The sequence below is a fragment of the Rhagoletis zephyria genome, unplaced genomic scaffold (genome assembly GCF_001687245.7).
Source record: "Rhagoletis zephyria isolate East Lansing unplaced genomic scaffold, Rhagoletis_zephyria_1.1 Rzeph_scaffold_00419, whole genome shotgun sequence".
Lineage (NCBI taxonomy): Eukaryota > Metazoa > Arthropoda > Insecta > Diptera > Tephritidae > Rhagoletis > Rhagoletis zephyria.
Window position 1 is genome coordinate 139,925 of NW_016157503.1, and position 24,198 is coordinate 164,122.

General features: G+C 33.2%; 1 protein-coding gene across 1 annotated transcript in view; it reads left to right on the forward strand.

The window, feature by feature from the left end:
- Positions 1-24,198, forward strand: part of LOC108359602 (zinc finger protein 704-like) — a 72,138-nt gene that overhangs the window by 23,103 nt on the left and 24,837 nt on the right. Inside the window, 1 exon segment of the mRNA XM_017611524.1 lies at positions 19,629-19,726. Within this exon segment, the coding sequence (XP_017467013.1) occupies positions 19,629-19,726 (98 nt within the window).

Below are 24,198 nucleotides of genomic sequence, written 5' to 3' on the forward strand. Positions count from 1 at the left end.
TATATATATATATATTTTTTTTTTATATGGGAGTTGAAGTCGGTTTTTTTTTTGCTAAAAATTACTAGTTTCTATATTTTTTTTTCGATGTTGCTTTGACCAGGGTTTGAACCCAGGCATTGTGCAGTGGAAGCGCGCACTGCTTACCACTACACCACAGCGGCCGTGGTATCTTATCTTATATAAAATAGGCTATCATGTTTTCTTTACACCCCTTTTACGGCTAAACTATACCTCAAAGTTATAAACAATTATGTATCATTAGAAAGTTATTTTGATGCTGATGTGCAGACAATTTTTCAAATTTCAAATTGGTTTAACATAAGCGAAAAAATCAATTCAAAATTGACACCAACACTAATGCCGTACATGTACATGGTTGGGGCGGAAATGCCTCCTAAATGTATGCTTTAATAATGATGCTGAACTAAAGAAATCTGCTAAGCAGCAGTTTAAGAATCAGATTTATGAAGATTAAGATTCATGCAAGGAAGAAGGTTGAATATGTAGAAGAAGAAAGGGATAAAGGAAAAGATTAGAGTAAAAGTAAGGAAACCTAAATATAAACGAAGGTGAATATGAAGATGAAGATGAACATGAACATGAACATGAACATGAACATGAACATGAACATGAACATGAACATGAACATGAACATGAACATGAACATGAACATGAACATGAACATGAACATGAACATGAACATGAACATGAACATGAACATGAACATGAACATGATCATGAACATGAACATGAACATGAATATGAACATAAACATGACATGAAGGTGCAGATAAACATACACATAAACATTAAAAGCGATAGAGACAAAGATAGAGAGGAAGAAAGTGATAGGGATAAAAAGGAAATACAACTGAAGAATGTGCGATATTATATTGTGGTGTGTTATGCTACATATGCTATGTTATTAAATCTTATGTTGTGGTATGTTATGTTATGCTAAGTACTAAGCTAAACTCTCCTCCACTTAACCCATTCTAACTTATGTTATTTCAGCTCAACTCAACTCACATAAACTATCCTTAATTTTAGCGGTTGAATTTCAACCGCTGGGTGAAAACTAGTATGTATAAAATTATTAGTCATACCTTTTGAAAAGCACAAAAATCTATTAGCTACAAATAGTGAAAACTATCTACTTTTTGACGTGATATGAATTAACTACTCGGAAAGTCTTTGGTAGCTCAAGACCTGACCAGCGCTGCCAGAAGAGAAATTTTTCCCGTTTTGCGGGAATTTTGAACAAAAAAGGGTTGGCGTGAAGGGAAAAATCACATACACCGTGCCCATAAATATTATAATAATACTATTAGGCTAAAATAGTGTGCGATACATTCATGGGAAAGCTGTATGAAATTTAAAGTTTAGTTACGTCTCGTCCGTCAGCATCCACCTCCAATCAAACTCGGGTATATTGAACAATATGTGCAGTAAGACTTCTTCCTAGGAAATCTCAATTGCAAAAACATGCAAAAACGCAAACGCATGTGCAAAAATATTCATGATAACTCATCACCAGCTGAAAATTTCGCAGTTCACTAATGGTTCGGTAGCACATCAAGCTAAAAATGCAGAGATATAGCTATGTGCGTTTGCTGTGGAACACAATATTGCATTTGATCACTTATCAGTGCTGTTGAAAACAGTGTCAAAAATTGCATCACAATTGCACACGAATGATATGTAAAAATAACGCATAAGTAGATGCAATATATGTTTTAAAGTAATATTTTTATAGTAATAATATTACATGTAAATTGAATTGTTATTGTTATTGACTGAGTTGTTAAAATACGGTTATTGATCGCCATTTGTAAAAACTGGTTTATATGATAAGGGCAAAAAACGCGAAAACCTAAAATGAGGAACGGGAAAAATATATAGAATTGCATGAACAAAAAGGGAATAGGCTCGCCCAAAACTAGAATCGGAAAACTATCGACAGTTGGACCATTCGATATTTTCGATAATTTTGGGCCTCAACATTCGATGGTATCGATACTATCGGTAAGAGATGCATAATCTCAAGAGAAAAAATATGAGATCCTTACTAAGGCACTAATTATATTGAACATTAGTAGATAAAATATGAAGGCTAGCTTTAAACGCCATTTTAGTATGATTTATTAAACATAACAAAGTTAGACAATTTAAACAACAAAAACAAGGCATTTCAATTCATTTCCATTCATTCAGAAAGTCAGTTGTATGAGATCGAGGTCTTCGATTTTTCCAGCCAAAAATGTAAAAATGCATTTGCAAAAACATAAATTTAAGCTAATCTTGTTTTGTTTATTTAATGCTTATTATTTTTTATGCAAGTATATGTAGTTCGTTATCTAAAAAAAACCATACAAGTCAATATTTCAAACGTTTAAAAAAAAATGGAAAATTCGAACAAGTTGGATCAAAATTAACTATTTAACTATATTTATTAGAAAGAATTTGAGTATGCACTTTTGTAGTCCGTTAAATTTTAGTATAAAGTGGAACTTTGAAGTAGCCCTGGGTACCGTTAATTTTTGCAAATTTTTTTTGTTACATATAAAAAAAATTGTCTAACGTAGTTTGTTTCTACCTATATACATGCACGATCGCACAATTATGAATTCTTTAAGTAGGAATTATAGCTCGCATCCAATAATGGAATAAAAAAAGCGATGAGAAAAGATTGCCGATAGTATCGCGATAGTGACCACCATTCATCGATAGTGGTAACAAATTGAAACTATCGATACTGTCGATAGTGCCATCGATAGCTTTGCAGCTCTACCCAAAACCTTAAATATTTTGTTTTGTTCTGATTTTTTTTAGAAAAATGTACATCTTGATTTAAAAATGGACCTAATTTCGGTTTTCTCGAAATATATATATGATTTATATCGATATACTTACCTTATGAAAGGTATTTTAGTTACCTTTCCTACCGTATCCACTCTTTCAAAATCGGTTCAATAATTTTCGAAAAAGAAGCTTTTGGAAATATTGAAAATTCCACTTTTACCACCCCCTTCCACCGCCCCTTTTAATATGCAGCAAAACAAAATTCATACCATTAATATCAAGAATAAGGGGCGAACCACGCCCACTTTTTCTTTTTTTCTAGCTCATAGGTCTCTAGTACATATTTACTTTTACCAAAATCAATACAATCAAGATATACTGAAATTTTTCTAGATATTGTCTTTTTGTGTAGGGCTGCCAGACGTCCCGGTTTTCCCGGACATGTCCCGGTTTTAGACTATTTGTCCCGGTGTCCCGGTCCAACCTTAAAATGTCCCGGGTTTCGTTTAAGTGTCCCGGTTTTCGATTTGATTGCACGAATTTTGCATAAAAATGACTACACTGAGAGAAAAAACGCGTAGTAATATTACGAAAAATTTTATGAATTTACTGGGGGAAATAATGCATAGTAAACATGAATATTTTTTATTTGATTATCGTTTTGAAATGTTCGTACTTAAAAACAATACTTTCATACCACGCACACGTGGTGTTGAATCAAACTGAACATTTGAATGCACATTTACATGTCTGGCTGTAGCTGAGTGCACGAAGATGCTTGCCGCAATTTGCTAATTTCCAAAGCGTCAGGGTTCAAATCCCATTACAGACAGCATGGAATTTAAATATATTTTTTTTTTACTTAATTATGAAAACGCATCCGTTAAGTGCAAATCGCTTCATTCTAATATTGGCGTATTTCAATTGAATATTTCTATAGATGCCTTCCATTTCCAGACAACCGGTCAGGTACGAGCATGATTTTTAATTTCGACCAAACTCAAATACATTGTTTGTTGGTCCAAATAATGAGACACGTATTTTTTCTTTTGCCTCGGAAAAATTTTTCGGCGGAATTAAACGCGATTTTGTTTTTCAGGCAAAAATCAACTTTTCGAATTGACAGTGAGAATGTTTTTTTAAATGCCCATAACTTTGTCAAAATTTAATAGATTCCAACAATGTTTTTACTCAAATGTCAATAATTCTTGTCACTTCAAGATAGAATGATATAATTATTGATTTTCATTATTTAAAATTTTTTATTTAACAATAAACAAAAAGTGCATATTTTTTTTTTAATTTAATTTCTCAAAAAGTGTATTTTTTTTTTCTCTCAAACTTTTTTACCGGGAAAGAGACACTTTGAACAAAAAAATTTTCGAAATACAAAATCACATTTTCCCGCTTTTTATAATCGTAACTGTATGGTGGAAAGTGTGTTCTGATATCTATTTAATACACAAAAAATGATCACGGCTGTATTTTTTGCTGATATATTACATACATATGTTCCATTTAGTTAAACAATATAAGAATATTGTAGTATGTACCACAAAAACGTATATTTTCTATNGAAGTTTTGAAACAAGCTCACAGCAACGAAACAAATGACTGATATTTTAATGTTACCTGGTATTTAATTTGTTTTCTTTCGTGAAACCTAGATAACTTATAAGTACCGTGCCGTACAAAATTATTGGCTCGGAGACTTTCATCTGATCACAATTTCTAATCAGATCTTTTAGAAAAATTTTGAAAAGGTAGCTTTTGAGCCAATTAGTAAAGTGCAAGTCTGAAGTTACCAGAAAATTTCGTTGATTTTTTGCAATTATTTATTTTTTGCTGACAGTGTCTTCCACATACAAAAAAATATCGAACATAGTTTGTATGGAAGAAACTCTCAGTAAAAACAATACCAAAAATCAACTAAATTTTTATGGGCTGCAAAACTTCATTTTCAAAATTTTTATAAAAAAGTCTGAATAGAAAGTTGCGAATTTGTATGCGAAATTATTGCATTTTCCCAAGATTTGCACAAAGTTTAGAAATTTTATTTTTATGTTTTCTGATGTATTTAGTATAAACTGTATTTTTATAAGGAACAAAAAAGGTACATGCATTGTGGAAAATTGTCTGTACTTTAGTTGTGATAAACTGTTTTGTTTTGTTGTTGTAATGATCTCATGATCTCATGTTTTTATGTTTTTTTTTGTCAAAATAAAATTTTACTACATCTTTTCGTACGTAATTTTTGACGAAACGAAATGGAAGGGAGCGAGGGGCCTCCCCCCCTTAAGTGTCCCGGTTTGGCAACAGATATCTGGCAGCCCTATTTTTGTGCCATAGAAATTATAAAAATTAATTAAACTTTTAAAATAATCATTGTTCACTTAAGTGCTCACCCTTTTATAATTCACAGTTCATTTCAGGTTCCAAATTGTGCTCGAAAAAAATGTAAATTGTAGGTATCGAAAAATAAATTCTCGTACCGAAACCCGCCACTGTTATTCTTAGTATGGATCGGTCAGTGCTTTGTAGGCTAGGAAACCCGCGATAAGGCGCCAAAGACGATATAATACCAAATATATGTACATACACGATCCACGCTTCAACAAAGTCGGTGTATTGCGGCGTATACACGGCCCAACTGTTCGAGTTGAAGTGCGAAGTCGATGAAGGTTCAGTACAGACGTACCGAGTAACTCTATTATTATTCGCCCTGAAAAAAATTAGCGGACAATACTTAAGGTTGGATAGACTAGCTCTGTTGGTAAAGAAAAAAGTAGAGTGCAAAGAGCTGACCAAGAAATATAAACAGGTAGTAGCAGTAGAGCAGCTGATTTGTTTTTTTCAAGTTATTTGGCCTCAAAAAAGAAAGAAGAAAGAGGAAAGAAAAAATGGTATGTAGTGCTAACTTGACACCATACACCTAGTCGATAGAATTGTGATATCCAGTATGTTACTATGCTATTAATTGTAGCTTTTAACTTTAAAATTTGTTGCGAAAAGAAAAAATTTGTAGCTTTCGTTTTTCTGGAAAAAGTTGAGTTGACCCTTTTTCGAACAAAATTTTGTATGTAGCAGGGTTCGTATTTGCAGTTTTTCTAGTTTTAGAATCCTTGGAGAGGTTTTCTAACTTAACACGTAGCGATACTTATACGGTACAAATTAACTAACCGGAAAATGTTTTGCTAAAACGTAACTAATTTTTTTTTATCTGAGAAGGTCTTTCGACTTCGGCAGGACTTGGAATTGACCCGAAACATTCCAGTTTATCGATAAATTTCGATGATTTGATACATATCGATAGTTCGATGAATTTCAAGAACACTAAAATTCGATAACTCAAAAAAATTCGTTAGCTCGACCAATTTCGATAACTGTGAAATTCGACGGCTCGATAAATTTCGATAACTCAAAAATGTAAAAACTTTGGATACCTTTATAAATTCTTACTTTTGACATCTCCACATTTTTCGAAAACTATCTAAACATTTTGATAACTCGTTATACTCTGTTAAGACGATTAAATTCGATAAGCAGTGATAAATCAATAAGCTTATATAACCTTGAAATTTCGATAAATCGATAAATTTTGAAAATTCCATAAACTTTGCTTTGTTGAACCAACCAATTTCAGTAGATCAATAATTATCGATAACTCTGTAAGTTGAAAGAACTCCATACATTACGACTCCTCGATATATTTTGTTAAGTCTATAAATAATGATAATTCAATAAATATTGATAACTTGATACATTTCTTTAACTTGACAAATTTCGTTAATCCCACACATTTTTATAGCTCGATAACTATCCGTAAATTTGAACAACTAAGTTTCTGTGTCTATAAATTTCGACAACTCAGTAAACATTGATCAGTTTGAATAATTCGATACGTTGCGATAACTCAATAAGCATGGATAAATTTCGATAATTATAAACTTCGATGATTCGATAAATTCAGTAACCTTTATGGCTGATTTTATTTCGATTCCTATCTTTTAACTTAATTCTTATGTATTTCTAATTGTCTCCATTTTCGCCTTTATCTCAATTTTCGTCTTTATCTTCACTTTTGCCTTTTTTTTGTCTTCATCGTTATCACTTGTTTCTTCATCTTCATATTTATCTTTATTTCAAAGTTGAATTTCAAATACGAAGTAAAAGCAAATGCGAAACAGTTTAAATTGAACAGGTTGCAAAAACAACCATACACAAATATGGAAATTTTTAAACGACGATTTTCAACCAATTTCGAAACTAAAAACTCTCATCTACAGAAAATTACCTTTCCAACGGTGTTTTTGGTTTTGAAATCGGTAGCTTTACCTTGGTCTTCATCTTTGTTTTTATCTTTCACATCTTTGCTTATATCCTTTTCTTTTTCTATTCACGTAGATGAGATGAGGTGCGATGACGTGATAAGATGTGACGTGATTTTATGTGATGTGATACGATGTATGTCATGTGTTGTCATATCCTCTGATGTCATGTCGTATGATGTCATACCATATGATGTCATATCATGTGATGCCACGTCATGTTAAAAAACGAGAGCTAAAAATTTTTTCTTTCCACAACACATTGACAACAAAAAAGCTACAATTAATGCCGTTGTAACCTTTTCAATATCTCAATTCTCTCGTCAATGGTGCATGGTGTCAAGTTAGCACTACATACTAAATTTTGTTCGAAAAAGGGCCAACTCAATTTTTCCCAGAAAAACCAAAGCTACAATTTTTTTCTTTTCACAACAAATTTTAAAGTTAAAAGCTACAATTAATGGCATAGTAACATATTGGATATCTCAATTCTATCGACTAGGTGTATGGTGTCAAGTTAGCACTACATACTAAATTTTGTTCGAAAAAGGGCCAACTCAATTTTTCCCAGAAAAACCAAAGCTACAATTTTTTTCTTTTCACAACAAATTTTAAAGTTAAAAGCTACAATTAATGGCATAGTAACATATTGGATATCTCAATTCTATCGACTAGGTGTATGGTGTCAAGTTAGCACTACATACCATTTTTTCTTAAAAAACGAGAGCTACAAATTTTTTCTTTCCACAACAAATTTACAACAAAAACACTACAATTAATGCCGAAGTTAACTTTTCCAATTTCGAAAAGTGTAGTACTAACTTGACACACGTAATTTTTATCACAAAAATTCTAAATTGCCAAAATGTATGTAATTATTTGCATCTGAAACCAATTTTCATAAAATGAAGCGATATAAAACCAAAACCTGGTTTCGTTCACTTGACTCAGCAGCCCAAATAGTGTTTTTGGCCTTGCAAAGGATGGATTGATGTTTCAGATGCAATACATACATATGAATATTATCTCCGATTCACGTCCGTTAACACGGGAGTTAAACTGTATCAGTGAATAATACCAAAAATAAAATATTTCATTTGAATGATATGAACAGAAATTGACTTTACTTTACTGTTGCGAGCATGATAAAAACATAACAATGTAAAACCATTGAGAGGCAGCCTGACGTTTGCCGGCAATATAATTTAAAACTCAAAACTGAAACTCACATGCACATTCTCATTTTCAATCTCAACCAGCAACAATTGTGAGCAATTTAATTTTTTTATTTTCAATTTTGTATGATTTTAAAATGCTTGCGAACGTCAGAAAAAAATGATGGCCGACGAATTGAGAGAATGAATTTACCTTGTAAGGTTTTTATCATGGTTGCGTGTTTATATATAAATGTATGTATGAATATATTTTTTACTCTTTGAAGTTTAAGTAAAATAATTATTAATTTAATCTCGAACTTAAAATATAAATTATTAGAGCCGTCAAAATTGTATGCAAATTCTCCTTCACGCAAATGCCCTTTTCCCGGGAGTAAAGACAGCAAAAGCACAACTTAGGACACCCATATACATATGTATGTACATATGATATAGATATGTATGGATGTATATACTTGGATATGTATAATATGTTTCACATTCAGTAGGTTAAGTGCTTTTTTCAATCATTTATGTTAGTTAAGCTTCAAACTCCCGAAAAGGAGTAATAAAGCGCACAGGAAGAAAAATCTGCGCACTTATTTCTTCAAAAGAGTCGTATATTTTCGAAAACCTCTTACCATAACAAAGACATAGATTTTTATATACAAGTACATATATATCTGCGCACTGAACTACAGCCACGCATGTAAATGTGTGTTCAAATGTTCACTTTGCATCAAGGCCAGACCAAGCGATTGGGACATTTACAAGGTGGTGTTCTTTAAATTTTTCTGATCGAATTGCAAGACAACACCACCCTGTCACTCCCAAACTGTACTTTTTGTCTAGACCGGTTCCTTGGGTACTGGTCGAAGGCTGACATTTTCGATGCAAGCAAATGTCCAATTCTGACCAGTCAAATTTTAACCGGTGAAGAACTAGTCCTTAACGGAAAATTGGCCGCCTTATTGCTGCAGGGTATGTATGTACACACATATGTTTGTTTTGTATTTTTATTAAATATGTGTATTTAGTAAATGCCCTCATACATATTTCTTACATACAAACATTTGCTATTTACAAAAATAACTCTGGTTTACAGCAAAAATGTTCTATAGATCCCACTATCCAATTCCTATAGAGAATTGCTCGTTGATTCCGAAAACTTTTTGAGTACTTGCATTTTACCGTTATTCAGCTTGAAAAAAGAGTGGTTTCACTTAATCACGTATATCTTACGAACTAATTGAATAGTCGTAATACGAGATACGGGAAATGAAATTAATAAAATTTTCCATAAACATATATACATCACTTTTCGATAGCCCTGATAGGTTTTGAGAACTTGGTTCGTAAGGTATACGTGATTAAGTGGAACCATTTTTTTTTAAAGATGAATAACGGTTATTTGCAAATATCTCGAAAACGTATCCATACAAAAAAAATTAACTCGATTTTCGGAATCAACGATTCTAGATACAAATTGGATAGTGGTATCCGGGGAACAAAAACAAAATTAAAATTTGTGATCCAGAGTAATCTTTGTTAAAATCTATGGAAATACTGCTGGTCTGTATCTTCATGTATTTATGTTGGGGGACATACAAAAATGTATCTGAAATTTCTATGGAATATAATCTAGAACCTTCTTTATTATATGTATGGTCTTATGTTGTCATAATGCGTATGTATGCACATACACGTGTAGTAGGTATTAGAAATAGCTCGACAAACAATTCCGAACTTGGAATTTTCACTTTTATTGAATATTATCTATACCCTGAAATGCAAACATATGTATGAAAAGTGATATACCTACTTACGTAGATGCATTCGCTGCTTTTTCCATCGGTGACCTAATTTATCGTTATTCCTAGCCCGCCAAGAAATGTGTCAGAAAACGCTCTCTTTCGCGTATATATTTCTTTTAGCTCTCACTACAATGTTTTCTCTTAATTGGTTTGCTCTTAAATACAAATCTAACTCTCTTAAATCAGCCCTCAGCACGCTTAGAATGGAAAAGCAGGATAGCCATTTTACGTACATAATAAACAACCCTCCTCGATGCATCTAGGAAATTTGTATGTCAAATCCTGGACCTGCGCACTACTCCTTAAATAACTCCACATTGGCTGTAAATACATACATACAAATGTATGGGCATTTAAAGGATGTGTATTGTTACATTTACTCGGATATTCGCTTTTTCAGTATTTATTTGTATACTTTTGACCTATTTTCAATAATATCGTTCTGTATGTTTCGGTCATCAAATTAAGAGTTGGAGTTATGTATGATTCATAAGATTCATTCATTACAAGCACAGCTTGGTGATATACTATTTACTTATAATGCGTTCTTCAAAAAGACCCACCCTTTTAGGCTCCAGATTTGTGCAAAGGTTTATTCAGTCTTATTAGTTAGTTCGAATAAAACATTTTTTCGTTCTTCGATGATCCTAGATTGACTAAGTAGCCTTGAAACGTTGGCATTGGAAACATCTCTAGTCCATACCATTTGATTTTGAAACCGTCATCTTACACGGTTAAAAATTTCGGTTTTAATTTTAAACTTTTTGGACTACATATATGACCAAACTAAATTCAGTTTCAAATACAAACCTTCCAAGTTTATAAAAAAGAGAGCACATATGTTGGGTTTAGAATTTAAACAATTCGGTTTAAATGTNAACCAATTGTATCAAGCATCTTTGCACACTCAGCTACAGCCACGCATGTAAATGTGCTTTCATATGTTGAGTTTGAATCAACACCACAATTCGCTGTGCAAACATATTCTATTTCGGTTTAGATTTTAAACCAAAGTTTCTATATTTGAAACCTAGAAACTAGAATTAAAACATTTTGGTTTGATTTTTAAACCACGAACTTTTTGGGCTAAAATTTAAACCAGAATATATTAAAAATTGCGTAAAACTATTGACTGGTTTAAAAAGTAGACTAGAAAAGTTTAAAAAAGGCAGTAGTCCCAGCGCGGTTTAAAAATTAAACCCAAATTTTTGACCGTGTATCGAAAAACTTGGAAAGTTTTTTCAATTAAATTCAATTGAGAATGTGGCTATAGTTTGTTCGATTTTCTATACATATCAACAATGATTATACACATAAATAATATTTAAATAAGGTCCCGCCGATTACACCTGGCCTGGGGCTCGACCCGGCTCTCGGCGACTCTGTTCTTTGTAACTGCAAAGAATATTATTTTCCATTGTACAAACTTTTCTTCATTGTGACCACACTTTAATCTAGAAGCGCTTTTACAAATATAAGTTTTTCAACCCTTCGCCGCTTCAAAATATGACTGCGGAGCACTCGGATGATAGGTCTAACACGTTTACATGTACATTTTGATATTAAAATAAACTCTGAAAGGATAATATAAAGATTCGCAAAAAGAGTAAATCACAAAATTGAATATGCAATTTAAATAATCGAAGTTTTGAATAATTTTTTTAGATAACTCCATACTTTATTCGACAAACATTAGGGGAGCTCACGTTGATTAGCATTTTAGGTGTCAGCACCTAGCAGTCTATGTAGCATATGTTTTGTTGCTTTTCCAACAACGAAATGTGTGCTAGACTTCTACGTAGCAACTTTACACCTAAAATGACACGCAAAGTGAGTACCCCAATTGTAAGTAAAAAATATTTATATTGACCGCTTCTGTTATTCGATCAACTTCACCAGCAAAAGGTAAAAAGTTTTGGCATCAATTTATGAGGGTAGAACCATTTACAAACGCATTCAGTTAGAAGTAACCAACCACTTAAGCAATGAAGTGGAAATGACTTATGCCACTTTCAAAATATAAGGCTCATATATTGCTTAAATAAACACAATAGAGCTGCTCAGGATATTGTGGATATGGTCTGAGGTTTGCATTTGCAAATTGTATGCTTGCTACCATTTAAACCGTTTACATTTTATTGTTGTGAGTTTGCAAATGCACCGAAATATGCAAATGCAAGATCATATGCACAAGATCCTGAACAGCCCTAATGTACAATTTTCATCTTGTTATTTTTACAAGAAAACATGAATTTTATATTACAGGTGCCTCTATCCTGTAAATGGACCTTGCGTCAGATTCACAAAATGAAACTACCTAAGTCGAAGTAAAACAAAATTATTTTGCAAACTATCCATAGTGGTTACCTTCGACAGGGCAGCACTATCGTTAGTCGCGATAGTTTGCCGCATACTTCGCTAATGAGAATATCTGTATGTTTATCGTATTTGGGTTGGTAATCCATGCCACAGTCGCAGTTAAAATCAATACCCAAATGACAGAATGACTTCGAAAATGTTTATATGTACCATTTATTTAATTTTTCCCCTTTCACGGAAAAATATTGGCATTGAGCCAAAATTACTCTGTCACCTTCAAAAATTAGTCAAAAATAGTGTTCTTCTATAAAACATGTAAAATCCACCGCATTTGTTCCAAAAAAAAAATTGTTCGTATGTTTTATACTATTTACTATAATAATAGATTGGCGTTTACACATATGTTAGCGTTTGGCCGAGCTTCTCCTCCGACTTGTGGTGTGCGCCTTGATGTCACACAAAGCGGAGGGACCTACAGTTTTACGCCGACTCCGAACGGCGATTGTATTTTTATGAGATGCTGTTTTTCATGGCAGAAATACACTCGGAGGTTTGCCATTGCCTGCCGAGGGACGACCGCTGTTAAGAACAAACCTTTTTCTATACTACTACTGTACTAATATTATTGATTTTGAGAAGAGAAATACGAATCCACTGTTCAAAAATCGAAAAAAATTTAATACCTCAATTAAAATAATGCATTTTTTATTGCAAACTTTTTTATTTGCATGCTGCTGTGCATAATTCTCACAATTTGTGGATTTTGCTTGTTTTTTCGAAGAACACTATTTTCCCCCAATTTTTTTTAAGGTCAAGGAGTAATTATTGCTGAATGCCAATATTTTTCCGTGAAAGGGAATTACATTAGCTTTCAAATACATTTTGTTTCATATTAAAATGTTGCTTCTGTAGGTCCCTCCCCTTTGTGTGACAACATCAAGGCGCACGCCACAAATCGGAGGGAAGCTCGGCCAAACACTAACATATGTGTAAGCGCCAATCTATTATTATTATTGTTATTATGTATGGTACATACATACATACATATATTTCTCAAAATTATATACCTATTCTATACCTATGTGAAATGACGCTGTGAATTTTTCTATGTAAACGTGTCCATAGTTAGGTATGAAATATCGTCGATAGTATCGATATTCATGTATTGTCGATACGTGATTCACTATCGATACTATCGATAGTGCCATCGATAGCTTGCCACCACTCCTTTGCCCTCTATCGTACTCTATAGCAAAACACCTTATTTCATACTGTCTATGTACATTAGATTGCATCACTCCCCATACAAAAAAAAAAATCGGTACTATTTTTCCATTGGAATTATAAAATCTATTATTTTTTAAGACGTTGGTATAGGAAAAACCTGAATAACTGAACCTAAACTCTTCCGATTTAGGCTTAAGAGGTGTCATTGGAAAGGTATTTTCTCACCCTTTTTATTTCATTGCTAATAAACTCATTCAAAGGATGGAAGAGAAAGGTAGGACGAACGAACGTCATTCAAAGTTGAATTAAGATCTGTTGGTATTCGAAAAAACAAGAGGGACACGAATGACGTTTTTTTTTGGCCAGAAATAAAAACAGTGTGAAAATATCTTTCTGCTGATAAGTCTTAATCAGAACATTTTTGGCCCAGTTATTCAAGTTTTTCGTAAACCAGTCTTTGAAAAAAGTAAAGACAGCATCAAAAATCTCATTCTTACGATTCCGAAAAGTTCTTTAAGAAACTATTTTTATTCATAAAAAACTCCATTTTTGGAGGTATTTTCAAATCGGTCCAGCTCGCTTAAATCTTAATATTTTTCCGAAATATTTTGGTGGATGCCTTAAAATATAATAAGTTTTGTAATCCCGGCGGAAAACCCGTAACTTTTTTTGGTGATGCAGTCTAATGTACATATGTATATACTAGACAATGCCCGCTTGCTTCGCAGCGCCAAATAAGATCTTTTGCGTTGGCCAATACAAAAATAGCGTTTAGAAGCAAAAGCGGTCTGTAAAGTAAACATTTATAGTTTCAAATGAAACGAATAAAGAGCAGAATCCTCCTCACACATAGGCCAAGAATAGTAGTGCTTTGAAATACTAATCCCTTTCGATGTCATAAGTTTTACCGATGGTCTTATTTCCACCTGGGAGATCTCTGCGAAGCGTGCGTAATATTCTTCTGTAATCTTGCAGCTTCAACATTGGTCCGTGAACCAGTTTTCAGTTATAGGAGGCCCAAGAAAATCCCCGCCTCGCAAGGTATAACCTCCGACAATTTTACTGGTTTTTGAGTTTACCCCGAACAACGAAAACGGCTATTATTTTGTGTATGTATGTACATTAGAGTGGTCCAAAGAAAAATTTTCCAAGACAATGTTTGGGGCACCTTCCAAAATTTTTTTTGCCGAAAGAGGGGCTGGTACCAAACCTTACGTTTCTATGTATACATTTAGAAGTTGCTCATGGTGCACATATCTTACTGTAAAAGTATTGTGTATATATATTAATCAAAGAATTGGTTAAGTAACCTAAGAACATTTCAAATTTAAATAATCTAAAAAAATATCACAAGTTTCAGTTGTCATGGCAACAGTACCTTTTTATAAAAATCACCAATATTTTTGTTAGTTTCGCAGCGATCCGAAAGCGCATTTCAAGGCCATTGAGCACCCTGTATTAGTTGCAGTAGAAAACTGAAAGTTGTTATAGATATTACAAATGTTAAAAGGAAAAAACTAACGGGGTACCCCGTTTTCTAGAATGAAAATTTTTTCCCCTTACCAAAATTGGTCCACTTTAATGTATATATATATATGTTTCGAATGCAAAAAAAATCATCAGAGAGTAATAATCGTTTCGAATTTGCATTAAAAAAATCGGTTCATAAATCTACCAAGCGGGTCTATTTTTTGGAAACGTATTTTCCATCATGCTGGTAGCTCACATTTGGAATTTAAAACAAATCGGTTCATAAATACGATTTTTATAAATAAATCGACTCCAGTGCCACCTAGTGGCTCTATTTTTTGCATACATATTTCTTATCATAGAGGTAGCAGACGTTTTGAATTTGAACGAAATCGGTTGATAAATACGGCTTTTATAAATAACTCGACCCCAGCGCCCCCTAGCTTTTGAGTTGACTCCGAACAACGAAAACGGCTATTGTTTTATATATATAGATTTGCTTATGAAATAAATGAGGGTTCAAGCCAGTTGGATGCTAGTAGGATATTGATAACTACATTCATCTCGAACTTTATCGGTGAATCGTTTTAGATGTTCAGGTAATTTAACCTTATTTGACAAGTTGATCCCAATGTTCTATATCCGTCACTCGTTCGGAAGCTGCGTAAAACTGAAGGTCCTTCATTTATAGCCAGACCATAAACTGGAGGAAAAAAAGTTTAATCGCAAAAATATTATTAGTATGTATATTAGCGTGGGCCGAAAATCCGTTTTTTAGAATTTTGATTGGTAATAGCAAAAATATGGTTCACTTTTACTTGAACTTTGATGGACTTGGGCGAGCCTAGGATATTGATCAAAAAATTCTAAATTTCACATAAATTTTTTTTAAAGCATAATGAATCATGTTTTTGGTATTACCAATCAAAATTCTAAAAAAGCGGATTTTCGGCCCACGCTAATGTATATGTACACATATATGTACGTATGTATTGCATGAAATACTTATAAATATTTAAATAAGTATGTACATACATCCATGCATAACATCCTCTGCACGAAATCAGGTCAACGCACAGTGCCGCGACTCCATACAAATCATGGACAAAAATAGAAGGAGTGGTCAGAATTGGCTGAAACTTCACACCTAGAAGTATTATGCCCCTCTAATTTCAAAAATGAAATCGGTTTTTCTGTACCGGTTACTCATTTCGAGAAAACCGAGTTTTTCTTGCATTTTTATATGAAAATAGTCATTGTGGACATGNCAACGGTGCAATATAGGAACGCCCAACCAGACACAAGGCAAGCGGGACCTTAAGAATTTGCTGAGTGCATTATGTACATATGCGCCCGCATGTACATAGTATGAAATTAAGTAAATATATGCATATATACATATGTACATATATACATACATATGTATGTACATACTTCTGCTTGTTTTGGTGAATTACATACCTGTGGATATGTTTCTACATATGTATGTAAATCAAAGGTTAAAACAAACACTTCGTAATTCGTAAATGTCTGATCGAAATTATATGCATACATGCATACATACATATGTATGTATGTAGATATGTATCGATAGTTTGCCACTCTAGTATGTATACATATACGTAAATATATTTACTATCCCTACAAGATTTGTGTGATGGAAACTAACACGTTCTCATTTATCTTACCAACACATTTGCAAATTTCGCGTTGGTTAAAAAGAGACCATTAAATAACGCCATAAGTTGGAGGAAGACGGAAGATCATATGTACACAAATGTTTACATCAGATTTTTCACACTGCCCTTTAAAATTTGATAGAAACTTGTAGGTAGCCAGTGACAGAAATCTCTATCAGTCTTGCCACTCAAATAATTTGTCAAATGATAGTCACTGTTCTTGCAGGGTATCCTATGCAAAATGCAATTGACCTAGTAAAATTTCTATGTGTTAGGCGTAAATACATAAAGCAGTGAACCCTCTACTTGCCACTTGCCATCATCTTACTTTTGAATTGTCTCCTTGGCATGTTTGTCCTCGTTCTCGTTTGCCTTCATTTTTACTCTATGCACTTCAATTTTGCTTAGTGTTACAAGGATACGCCAAAATATTAATGCTACAAGTACACTGTACTCTTTCCAGTGCCCTGCACCATGCCTCACTTGGCCACCTCGCCAACTTACCCCACATTAAATCTACATACATATATATACATATATACTATGTTGCATATGCACTTTGTCCATGCTTATACCTATGTACATATCCAAGCATGCATAGATATGAATGTACATGATGGACTCGTTTTGAAGTCGCGATTTATACATCGCCCTTCGTGTTATCATCCCGGCTAGCGGTGTTTTCACTTAGCACACCAATACATTCGAAGTTGGAGCCGGCACGGCGCCGGTCGTAGATTTCACTTGGCAGTCCTAACGGATATTACGGCTCGTTTTCGCGCGCGATTCTAATATGTAACAGTGATTAAAAGCTTGATATCAGTGTCCACACTCGCCTACCACTTCTTCGGTTAAAGTAATTAACTCATTAAAGCTATCAGCAAGCTTTGTTGCGTGAAACAGAATGCGGGATCATTACAGACAAACAAGGCCATCCAGCCTCAGAGTAGGGAACCATATACTAAAATTTCTTTTGATAACTTGAATAATCTTGGTTTACATACATACGTATATATGTATGTATATATGTATTAGGGTAATCCCTAAAAATATGGAAGTCTAAATTTAGTATCGGACAACCCTTTATTTTATTCTATGTACAAAATAAGAACTTCAAAGAATATTTCAAAATTTCAATACAATTTTTAGATGTGAAAAAATTTAAATCTGATAAATTTGGCATTTTATTGAAAATTTGCATAGTCATCGCCATTTGCCAGTCATCCTTTCTTGGAAATACTTTCAACATTTTTCAATTGTTAATTAACAATTAATATGTTGATATTATAAGGTTCAACCTAATACATATGTACATACAGCTGCGAGTAAAATAGTAGTACCAGAATTCAAAATGATGCTGTTTGTAACTTTTGTTTATTTATTTATTGTTAATAATTTTCATTTAAAGTAATTGTCGATCTTCATATATCAGAAACCGCATAAATAAAAATTTCAAAGCTTGCACAAAGTTCACAAAAACTGATTAAACTTAAAAAAAGCTCATGAAGTTTTGTAGCCCATTCAATTTTAATGCAAGGTTTAAGTCGCTAAAAATTACCGTTGATTTTTTAGATTTTTCGTTTGTCAACGGTGTTGAGCATTTTCTTCCATATAACGCATGAACAAAATTTATTTTTATATGGAAAAAAATGCGCAACACCCTTTACAAAAGAATTCTAAAAAATCAACAGTAATTTTTAGCGACTTGAAGCTTCAACAATAACTTTTGTAACCGGAAAAGTGTATTACCAAAAAATGTTACCAGTTCCCGTCACCGCGATTTTAAACACGTTGGCAGTGCAGTTAAATGTTCAACAATTCAACTACGAAAATTTGTGGAAATTCTGGCATTGCATATTTCACGGGGAAATATTTTGGGTTTACAAATTTACAGGGACTTTATTTACCGGTTACAAAATTTTTGTTATCAGCGTAGAATAGACCTGTCTGTGAACTCTGTGCAAGCTTTGAAACTTTTATTTACAAGTCTATTCTGTGCTGGTAACATAAATTTTGTAACCGGTAATTAAAGTGTCTGTCAATTTTTAAACCTTTTTCGCATTCTGTCCTCTCTTGTAACCGGTAAATTTGGTTCCCATCTCATAAGCTAGTAACAAAATATTGCCCCTTGAAATATGCAATACAGGAATTTCCACAAATCTTCATAGCTGAATTGCATAATATTTTCACTGCATTACCAACGTACCTAGAATCGCGGTGACAAGAAGTGGTAAGATTTTTTGGTAATAAAATTTTCCGGTCACAAAATCTTCGGTAACGTGCAGAATAGACCTGTTATGCGGTTTCTAATATATGTATGTAGATCGACATATATTTTAAATGAAAATTGTAAAAAATAAATAAATAAACAGAAGTTGCCAACAGCATTATTTTGAATTTTGCTGCTATTATTTTACTCGCATCTATATATATACATATATGTATATATTTTTCACTATAATATTTAAAATTTCATATATACAGTATCGGTCATATCTATAGCACGCCTTTTCAAAGTGATATTGTGTGCCACTTATGTTTATTTATCTATTTTTAAGAATTTTCAATTCTGAGAAAAAAGTTTGAAATTTAGGTGAAAATTTGTTGCACTTTTTTGAAGTTTTCTACAAATTGTTAAACTTGGATTTATATGGGGTTTGTTAGAGAAAGAACTGTATTTTAATTGAAAATTCTCAAAAATAAATAAATAAACATAAGTTGCACACAATATCACTTTGAAATGGCGTGCTATAGATATGGCCGATACTGTATGTATATGTATGTATAGCCTTTGGAAAAACTTCTAATCTTTAATTTTCTCTTTCTCCACAGACAAACAAATCCAGATTCAGATGTACCTGGAAAGGCTGCAAACACATAGAACACACAAACAAGAAAATCGAAAGACATATAAGAAATGTTCATCTTGGGTGAGTAAAGTTGCAATTTCATACATACATATGCATACACATAAATAAAGTAGGTATTATCATCCATCCCCATGTATGCAGATACATACATACATACATATGTATGTATATGGGCAAATCTAAAAAACACGTATACTTTCAAAACAAAAAGTTTAATTTTTTAATTTGTGGGCACACCTATGTTTTATGTATGATTCTATTCGTAATCTCTTAATAAATCGATAAATATAAGTGTAATTCATTTTCATCAAGTGCTTCAAAAGTTAGATGAGGAATAAACATTTAGATCGCACAAAACTACGCTGTGCAAGTTTAAATTTTGAGCAAAGATTTTGAAAGTTGAACTCACTTAATTAAACGCTCGAAATTCAATAGTATCCCCCGTTTTACCAGATTTTTTTATTTGATATTTATTTTTTTATTTTATAAATTACTCCCTCAGTTTTGAAGTTATTTTACTAAAATTTTGCACATAACGGGTTTTTAATATTACCTTAATTATTGCGCAAAATTATCGAAATAGGTTCACTTTAACATATAGCTCCAACACAACTGATGACTCAGATTTGTATTTTTGCGCTATAACTGTAATTGCATATACGAATAAAAAAATGTATGCGTGCAATATGTTAAAATGAACCTATACTAAATTTGTACCTGCTTAATTGGAGGAGTTATAACACAAAACAACGTCTCTAAACAATCAGTTGTATGCGAGCTAGAGGTTATAGTGAACCGACTTTGATGATTTTAAGAGATAGTGAAGGAAATATTCAAATACAATCGTGTTCAAAATTTTCGTAAAATATCTTAAAAAATTAGGGAGTTTTTTATAAAATAGTTAATTAAAATATAACTCCTTAAATTTAATAAAATTTAAAGGCTCCAATTAAGTATGTAGAGACAACTATCAGAGTCTTTGTCAAAAAAAAGTTGATTTGATACCCTGCTCGAAATATTCTGACTAAAAGAAGGCGCATCATTAAAAATAGTAAATCGGGGTTTTTACACACTTCTAGAACAAAAATTTTAAGCATTTTACAGGTATATTGTAACGATATATGGACTAGTAGTTACACAAAGATTTAGATCGTTTCGACGTATTTTCCAAATGTGCCTTCAATTAAGATGTTTTTGGTACAAAAATTACGCTCAAGATCGCACAATATTTTATCTTTAAAGATTGGTTTGTTCTTAAAGCACACCTCTGGCTAAGGTATAAAATTATTCGTAATTGTTTGTAGAATACAAAACGTACTTAAAAAGTTTTTAGAATAAAATACTTCAAAACCTATAACGCGATAAACCGACTTTTCGATTGCAAGCGAATTGGCAAGAACTTATGGTCTGATTTTGGCAACTTAACGTAACTTACAGGCTTTCACTTAAAAATTCTCTTAAATGGATGTTGCTTATAATCACGATTGAGAGAATACAAAGGTTGCGCCGATCTCGGACCGCTATTCCTCTCTTAACGAATTTGACATAATCGTTGTCTGCATGACGACACACTTGTGCAACCTGTTTACGTTTTCCTTGCAACATTTTTTCTTCTTCTTCCATTCTTGCTCACGTTTTGGCATTTCTCTCTCGCAATTGCACCAGTGTGACGTCACACAAAAGTTATTCTCAAAAATCCTCTCTGATCGGCGCAATCTTGTATTCTATCATTCTTGGCTTATAATTGAACAGCCGAAACTTAACGTAACTTAATGCCACGTTGAAATCTGTTTCGTTTTGATTTCCTAAGTTCTAAGTTCCGTTAACTTAAGTTAAGTTGCTATAATCAGGCTTTTAGAAGAGGTGTGAAGTCGAAAGCTACAGGCATTTATCAAGCAGGAAGATTTTACGTCTTTTATGTACATGCATACGTTGGGGCTTGTTCGAGATGCAATCCCAACCACTGGGTTGCATGATTGGTTTAAATCACGATTGAGAGAATACAAAGGTTGCGCCGATCTCGGACCGCTATTCCTCTCTTAACGAATTTGACAGAATCGCTGTTTGCATGACGTCACACTGGTGCAACTTGTTTACGTTTTCCTTGCAACATTTTTTCTTCTTCTTCCATTCTTGCTCACGTTTTGGCATTTCTCTCTCGCAATTGCACCAGTGTGACGTCACACACAAGTTATTCTCAAAAATCCTCTCCGATCGGCGCAATCTTGTATTCTATCATTCTTGCGTTTAAGTATCACATTCGATGTGAATATCTAACAGAATTAGACCAATTTAGCAATTCCAACAGAGCTGCAAATTTTCATGGGTGTTGCACTACTTCCGCTTTGATTATGTATCTCAAATAGTGATGTGAATAGTATCGAGTATCAAATAGTATGTATTTGGTACTGTTGAGCAATTGAGGTTTCAAAATGATAATTTACCGGAACACAACGTGGATCAAACAAACAGCATTTCTCTTTGGAGTACTTTTGATAAAAAATCTAAGTAAGCTCACAAAAGTTTTTTAGCGTCTGCCATAGTCGAGGGTAATCAATGGGCCAAATAGGTGAAACAGTTAAAAATTATTTATGGTAAGTATATAAAGGTAACAATAAGCTTCAACAGCAATCCAATAGTTTTTATGCAGTGTTTTAGATTGAAAACGTTTTTACTAAAAAAGAGCCACTACGCGTAAGAACATAAGATTAAAAGATTTTTATCGGCTTTGGTATAAGGGTTTTTTAACGGAATAATGTAAAGCACTTTTATTCGATACTTCGTTCCAAAGTATCGAGTATCGATCGATAATTGAAAGTATCGAAAATTTACGTCACGAGTCTCAAACAAGGCTTATTTTTAAGAACCAAGATTGTCGTAATAAATACTTAATTATGATCCAGAAAATGCTAGGAAATGAACCTGCGGCTGCTCGCAGATTATCTATATTTGCACTAATCGAATTAATTACCGCAATTATAATTACCTCAACAGCTTTTCGGTTGTTAAGAAAACTCGTAAACCGAAATATCGCCACAAATATGTAACTTATTTCTGTCTATGAACAAATAGCTATGGGACTACGGACTCTTGTTCGCCCATTATAACTAATGTATGTATGTATGTATATACAAGTGTTAAAATTGCTCCTTCAAAGACACTCGCTCCCACCGAAGTTTACTAATAGAGTCCCTGTTTTCACATCAACAAATTTCTCCCAATTTTTTGGTGCATCAGTATTGCGAACTCTGCACCCACTTTGTCAGGCGTAGTGTCGAAAAGCCTAAAGCCTAAACAGAATTGGATTCTGTTCCAAGATCAACACTATCTGCTAGTTAACCACCTAACCAAAAGAAAACTACAAACTATGAGGGACCCTGAAGATGTCTTTAGAATTCGCAGTAGAGACTTACAGTTTCACGCCGACTACGAATGGCGCTTGTGTTTTTTTGAGAAGCTGTTTTTTAAGGCACAACACACTCGGAGCTTTGCCATTGCTGCCGTGGGGGACCGCAATTAGAAAAAACTTAATTTCTTATTATTTTTGATGTTGTTGTGAAACTGAGCTCGTACCCAGGCCCTTTGGAATGGTATCGCACACTGCTAAGTCAAAATAAAAAATATATTCGACATTAAATCCATGTTTAATTTGCGTTAAAAATTCGATTAAAAATAATATTAAAAAAACTTTTTCAATGGAAATTTAAGGAACCTAACGTGAAGTAACATCACCCAATTACTTCGGCTGATAAAAAGAAATAGGAAAGGCTAACATTTAAAAGCATGGAAAAGCAATCATAAATATTTCAAATATAACTACAAAAAAATGTGTGCATATAGTCTTGCCCAATTCGCAATTTTGTGGCCCCCTCTTATGTATAGTTTTTGGGACGATATGCCAACGCATATAATTGCCTATATCTTTAAATCTCAACTATCAACAGTTGTAATTTTTTTACTGAATAAAGGGCTGCTCAATTACTATACGAATATAGAAGAAAATGTTGAGTTTTTCATTTTGTCATGCAAACACTTCGAAACAAATGGTCGCTTCCCAGTAGATAATTTCAGAAGTTAAAAGCCCTTCCAAAAGGCCCCTGACTGTCAAGAGTTCTTTTGGGTTGTTTTTTCGCAATAATGGGGCATCTGGCTACATTGGCATTAGAGAAACGTAGAATAGTTCATTCAAAGTCGTATACAACCACTTATTTCCCAGCAGTATTGGACGATTAAAGGAATACGCTAATAGTAAACAATATTTGTAAAACAAGCTTTCTAAATATGAATCAAATCGGACCATAAATACGGGGTTTTCAAATATCTCGACTCTTTCGCAACCTATCGGCAACATTTTTTGTGGAGCTATTAATGTAGATTACACATATGTATATATTATAAATATAAACTAAATCATACCATAGATGCAGTCTTTAGAAATATTTCGACCCCAGCGCCAGCTTCCTGCAAAATTTGTGTGAAGTTGTGTCTTTGCTTGTAGGTCATATGCATGCATTCCAAATATGAACCAAATC